The sequence below is a fragment of the Stegastes partitus genome, unplaced genomic scaffold, assembly GCF_000690725.1.
Source record: "Stegastes partitus isolate 25-593 unplaced genomic scaffold, Stegastes_partitus-1.0.2 Scaffold642, whole genome shotgun sequence".
NCBI classification, from domain to species: Eukaryota; Metazoa; Chordata; class Actinopteri; family Pomacentridae; genus Stegastes; species Stegastes partitus.
This window is the reverse complement of record NW_007578373.1, coordinates 126251-133123: the sequence shown is the minus strand read 5'-3', so window position 1 is coordinate 133123 and position 6873 is coordinate 126251. Positions and strand designations below refer to the sequence as shown.

Genomic DNA, 6873 nt, shown 5'->3' with positions numbered 1-6873 from the left:
TTCACAGATAACGTCCCGCCACAGTAGGAAATGCTCTGGTGGAAGCAATAAAATAATGAAACAGCTGCACATTGGCTAGTGACAGCAAACATGAGCAAAAACTCTAAAAGCGTCTACGGTGTCCCAGAAGGGGGAGATGAAAGTTCTGCACGGCAGGTTGAGAGGAGAGATGTCTCATCTAGCTAATTAACTAATTAAACCAAATACTTTCCCAACTCAACACAAAGCTTCCATCCTTTATCGTTATGTACAGTTCGGCCCATCATACCCATCACCTAGCATTGGATTTACAGTGAACTTGTATTGGATCAACAGGTTCCTTTGGCTGGAAATGACATAAACAAGTGGCAAAAGGAAGGAAAACATTGAATTAGAGATGACAAGTGGTGAATTTTAACTATTACATAGTTTTATTTGACCTTTTTACTAAAAAACATATCTAATGATATTAGTAATGTATACCATGTTCTAGACTCCTCTAAAACAGCTGTCTCGTCACGTTGGTAGTTAAAGCTAAAGAACTCAGCGAACTTATATTAGGTTCCATCTCTGAGAGTGACCTGTGTATTGTGGAATACTTTCGGTGTGTTTTACAGCTGATGGACCTGTTAACCCTGTCTAAATGAACAGCATCTAAGAAAAGAGAACGAGATAAAAATCCAGAAGAAAAGCATGTTTGCACATAAAAACCTGGTTGGTAACAATAAGAACAAATAAAGGCTTGCTACTGATTACTGGAAAAAGGCTTGTGTGATTTTATGGATGGGCCATTGTTAGAAAACACAAAACAAAACCATAAAGAACCTGTTAGAATTCACTTACATCTCTAACACAATGCCTGACATGTTTATGCGATTTTCAACCTGTTGGTTCTTATTGTTGTCGACTTCTGGCTTCACTGTATGCGTTTCTACTGATTCAGCCTGTTGTTGTTCTGAAGAAAAGGCCGCCAGTGTTTATTAAATAAAATATGTAACCAGGATGCACAACTTATATTTTCACTAATATCTTTCATAAATTTAACATTCACAGGTCCAAGAAGCAAACACAGCGTACAGTCGTGTCTAAACCTAGAAAGCACAAGTTATATGTGGTTTATATTGTTTCTTATCATTCAGCTGAGTCATGGTGTTGATCTTCTTTCATCACTTTCACACAGCACTCATTACCTCACTCCTAATTTCCACCTATCAGTATCTTTTAGTTTCTCCAGAGAGCAGGCTGCATTGGAGCGTGTCTGAGGGCAGTGTGCTGGAGATGAGCGGCTGCAGCCTCCCTCACCTTCAGGCGGTCCTCCATACTTTCTCTGGCCATTCACTTGAGTCAGCTTGGTGTTGGTTGTTGTCAGCCAGGTCTCCAGAGCTCGCACCCGCTCCAGGTTCAGCACCTGAGGTGGAAACACAGCAGGAACAACCTGTAAGTAGCAGCCCCTCTGCAACTTTCATGATAACATCTGTAACATGACTGCGTTTCCTCTGTTTACACTGATTCCTTTATTCTAACCTCATGTAGAGCTTCTCATTGTTTTCTAAGTGGATTGGAAACGTTAGACTGAATTATCTTCAGTGTCGTAATGTTGACAGAGATTGGCTTTAAATGAACCTGGACGAGCAGATCAGCTGATGATGAACACTCAGACGGAGCTCCAGACACAACATCACAATTTATTTCACTCTTTTCAAACCAACACATTTTTTAGCCGCCGTATGTCAAGTCTTATGAGGCAATTCCTGGACATCAGTTCACTGTAGTGTCTGCTGATACTAGTGAGGCATGTAGGGAACAGCAGCAAACTGCAGCTTGCACTGACATTTATGGAACATTGATAAGTTGTTCTGTTTGCATTTGACATGTTTTGGTAAAATGCAGCCTCAGAGAACTCTGTCCACCTCTACACTGCATAAGTCTCANCTACCAGTGTTTCTCTCTGGCATCGTTTGCAGCCGCAGCACTCTTAACAATCACATTTTTTTATTCCTCAATGCCGCCTTTTACATGAAAGATGATTATTAAGCTACCCATCGTCCTGCCACCCATTATTTGTCACTGGGGTTTCAGCTAACACAAACAAAACCCGACTATGTCAAGGGTTAAGCCCTCTGCTGGTCAATGATCACTGTTCATACTGTGCACGCTGGCGAGCCTGGTGCATAAATGGACAATGTTTACCCCATAACACAGGGCTTGATCTACAGGAGCTCTCCTACCTTCCACCAACCCCCTCTTGGCCATAGAAGCATAATGGTGGGATGAGAAGGCGACGATAGCGGTCACCCCGTCTATTCCAGGCCCAGCCTTCAGGGATACTCGCTCCACCCCCTCTGCAAATACACGCAGCACCTGCAAACACACATGAGTTAGAAAGGGCTTCATCCACACAGCAGTGGTGTCATTTTCAGGCCCCAGAGAGGAGAGCCTTCTGCTAACTAACCAATCAGAGCTTCTCTCTGTTGATGTGATGTCCTCTAAGCCTTGGTGTGAGCCAATGGGAGAGTTTTATTTTTTGTTGCTAATAAATTAGCGCTCCGACGGGGTGGAAGCGGCCGGAATGCACAGGCAGTATTTAGCTGCTAATGCCAGTTTAGGTTAGCGGTCACAGTGGTAGCAGGCAAATATTTGGATCTCAAAAATGATATCTGGATATCACAACAACCGATTATTCGGATGTTTGGGTCCAGCCCCATTAATTTCTGGACATTTTAACACTGGGTTTATATGGACTGGTTGCTTTTGGAGGCAGTTTCAAGTGGATATTTAAGACCTAACTGAGAAAGAGTTCAACAAGTAAACAATCAGACGACACCAGAAAATCTAATCTACAGCAGATATGTGGAGGTTTTTTCATAGATAGAAGATGATGTTTGTCACTTCTTATTGACACTGAATGAATTGTATTGTTCTTCCCTCTCATCTGAAAAACATGTTTCCACCAAAGTCGTGCCAGAGGTCAGTGGTACCTGCAGAAGGTCTTCCTGCCTGGTAGCAGCTGGCAGATCTCCAATACAGAGGTGTCTCTTCTCTATGCTTCGGCGTACGCTGAGGTGGAAGCCAGGCTCCAGCATGTGGCCGTGCAGCAGGCGGATGGCGTCGGTGGCCACGTCTGATGAGCCGTACTTAGCGTAGGCGAAGCCGCGGTTCTGGCCGCTGAAGTTCATCATCAGCCGGAACTCCCAAAGTGGTCCCACGGAGCTGAACAGGGGGATGAGCAGGTCCTCGTAGGCGTCCCGAGGGATCCCGCTAATATAGATCTCACAGCGGGATCCTGGGGCCGGGCCGTCCCACACTGACCACAACATGGAGATGGGACATTTTAATTTTTAATATCAAATGGCTTTTTAGAGATTTGTTGACAGAACTCTTCACGTTTCCGAGTCTTTTCATAGATGTGTTGGAAAAAAGCTGCAGNAGTTCTAAGACCCACCTGACACTGACTCCAGTGACATCCTTTGAGCACCTTTATCAGACGTCACACTGCAGCGTCCCTGGAGAGGTTTCATACGACTTTTACGATGCCTCACAGCAGACGCTGATGTGAACTACTGGTAGGGTTTTCCTTTAGGGCACATTCATACACCGCCTGTAAGTACGTGTGTGGAAAAATTCCATCATACAGAACAGCGAATGCACACTTGATGCACACAGTTGTCCTGATACCACTCCAACACTGCATTTAGAGTCCTGTGGATCCCCCTGTTCACAGCAGCCTCCTGCAGCACATCTGTCCAGTTGTGCACCAACAGTCATCCACAGACGTGAAGGTGTGAAGGTCTGGGACACGCTGGATTCAGTCTGAATACACAGCATGTCCTCAACTGTTGCAGAAACTCTGCATATATTCAAAACCTACACTTCTCAATGAGAGCAGCTCCCAGCAGAGAGTTTCCACTCAGATTGCTGAGTAACTGGCAGGCTGGTCATTTCCTCACAGGCTCGTCCCTTTTTCTTTTTTCTAACTATATCTTTGGAGATTGTGGCCAAAGAGTTCTGTTTTAACTCATGTCCATACCCACTCTGGTTGATCCACGTGTTTCAGGCACTGACTTTTTTCTGACTTTTTCTGCAAAGTGGACAGATGCTCCATCACTCTTGTTGCAGCTAAAGCTTCCTGCAGCTCCTCTGCAGTCGTGTGGAGACTTTTCTTTCCTGCCAAGCAGATGTTCAGTTTGATTTCTTAAAATTTCCGACAATGGAAGCTAAAAGCCAGATGTTATTTGATATCTTTTAGTTGCTTTTCCTGCTCTATTGGCATCAACTAGTTTTGCTTTCAGATCCTCAGTGAGTTGCTCAGAGGTGCCCATGGCTGAAGATTAGATCCGGTTCAGAAGTGCTATCAGCCGACAACTCCTCATGAGAATACTTAACGTGCTTTACAAGACCTACAGAGGAACTTATGCCTAATCAATCACAGGGTGATGCAAATGTTCTCATGTTCACATTTGGAAAGATCCTCCAGCCTTTAAATGTGTCATTTACAGTAAATCCACTCCACGCTGCTGACGGTGACCTCAGCTCCACCTAACATGTACGTGGTGGTAACATGCTGCAGGTGGCGCTCATGCAGCTTCAGTCAATAATAACTACTAAGTCAATAATAATAAAAACAACTAACCAGACTCCACCACTCACACATTTTTTCACAGATTAAATGTTTCCCTCAACTTGTTAAAACCCTCTTCAGCTGAAAATAGATTTGTTTCCTCGCTTGTTTGTTTCCTCATCTTTAATCATAACCAGTGATCTCCTCTTCCACCCTGAAGCTGCAAAGAACCAAGAACACTGTCAAAAACACAGACTTGAGGTGTTCTATGTAACAGAACCAAGGAACCGAACCTGTCAACTGGTTCCTTATGACTCGGTTACTCCAGTATTCTAACATGTAGCTGTGCAGCACAGAGTCGGTTCCTGGGCTCAACGGTGAGCTGGTGTGCTCGAGCTGACATGAAACAACCACGTAGAGTTATGTTTAAGCTGTTTCAAGGCACAACACGGTTGTTTTCAATTTAAAAAAACAAAAAAAAAACGTCTACGTGCAGCTTTAACGCACAGATGAGTTTGTAGGAGTTGAATCAGTGACTGTTTGGGACTAAACCAATGTTAAAGTCACAACTAGTGCAGACCAGCAGGTGTTCTCAGACTGTTCAGGCTGCGTCCACATGTTCACCAAAGCTGCTCCAAAACAAGTCAAAGATAAAAGTCAAAGGTGTGAACTGTGCTGCAGGCCCACGGGCCGCTCCGACACCACCAGCGCTTCGTGGAAGGTAAAAACACACGACAAGTGTTTGGAAACTCACTTCAGCTCCTGTTTTTGTCATTTCTAGTAAAAAAAACACCACCACCAAACCACAACAAAACAAAACACAGGAGCCGGCCCGCTGACCAGCAGCAGCTCCATCAGAGTAACGAGCAGCAGCTGAGGCTCAAACAGCCGAACTGAGCTCAACGCGCAGCGACACAAACAAACTTCACTCAGTTCACAGCAGCTCAGACACAGAACCGCTCTGAGCCGCTCCGGTTCCGTCCAGCGACACGCCGCCTTCAGAACCACACAGCCAGAGCTGAGGGGTTCGGGGTTACCTGGCTCTGCTCGGTGTCCATCATCTCCGCCGCTCGGTCGGCTCGCGCACACAGTGACGCCTCAGTGACCGCAGGCGCACCTGGAGCCCGCTGGGTCCGCCAGGGGCCGCCAGGGGGCGCCCCATCCACCATGCGCACCGAGCCGGACCAGAATCACTGAATTCGTTTTCTTTTTATTTTTCTGGAGCAAATTACGACGGAGTATTAGGGTCACATTAAGAAAAATAGTTTTCCACAGACTTCTAGAAAAAAGTCGTAACTTTACGAGATTGAAGCGGTGACATTTAAACCGGTCCTGAAGAGCAAAGCTGTTAAATGAGGGCCGTGGAGCATCTGGGGGAGTTGTCATTCACAAACCACGAGATGCTTCATCTGTACGTTATTCTCGACGTTTTTTCCCCTCGTAATATTATGACTTTATTCACGAAGTCTGTGGAAAAAACCCTGTATGTTAAAGTGGCTCTAATCCTGGTAGCAGATCACATTCTGCACACATTTATCTAAAGACACGTGCTGTTTGAAAAGAGATCTATTTTGGTTGTTTATATAAAACTATAATTAACATGGCTTAACTGACTGGCATGACAGTTATCACAATTAAAAGCTAATTTCTTCTGATATGATCCTGTGGCTTGCACCTGTGAGACAGGAGGTCACACTCATGATGATTGGTGGTGTCACCTACAGACAGACAGACAGACAGTCAGACAGACAGTATGTCCTTAACAGGCTTATGACTGCACAGTGTCACCATGTTCAGTTTATCGAAGCACAACATCACAGTGCTCTGATATATAAAAAGACGTCAAGCGCAGTTTAAACAAAAACATGTTTTAAAAAGACACTTGTAGACAAGCAGACACATGGAGCTCTGTATATCTGCTGCTCCTCCCTGTTAGAGTCCATTTCTGTGCAACGCTGTTCTCTGAAAATTGGTGTCTGTGCTGATGGACGTTCATCATATCAGGTACACCTCTGTTAATGAAAGAAAAACCCACAACGGTCACAGAAATAACTTGAATCTGACAAAAGTAATAATAAATAAAAATTCAATGAAAATTAACCAATGAAGATCAGACATTGCTTTTGAAACGTGGTTTAACAGAATTATTTAAAAAATAAACTCATGAAACAGGCCTGGACAAACATGATGGTACCTTAACTTAATATTTTGTTGCTCAACCTTTTGAGGTGATCACTGCAATTAAACCATTTCTGTGACTGTCAGTGAGACTTCTGCACCTCTCAGCAGGTGTTCTGGTCCAGTCCTCATGAGCACACTGATCCAGGTGTCTCAGG

The 6873-nt window shown here is 44.5% G+C and overlaps 1 protein-coding gene across 1 annotated transcript in view; it reads right to left on the bottom strand.

The window, feature by feature from the left end:
* dnd1 (DND microRNA-mediated repression inhibitor 1) overlaps window positions 1-5706 on the bottom strand; it is an 8912-nt gene extending 3206 nt beyond the window's left edge. The window contains exons 1-4 of the mRNA XM_008289883.1: window positions 5575-5706; window positions 4831-4933; window positions 2958-3283; window positions 2208-2340 (exon numbers count right to left, since the gene is read on the bottom strand). Of these exons, the coding sequence (XP_008288105.1) occupies window positions 2208-2340; window positions 2958-3283; window positions 4831-4933; window positions 5575-5706 (694 nt within the window). The remainder of the gene's footprint in view (window positions 1-2207; window positions 2341-2957; window positions 3284-4830; window positions 4934-5574) is intronic.
* Between the last annotated feature and the right edge of the window lie 1167 nt (window positions 5707-6873).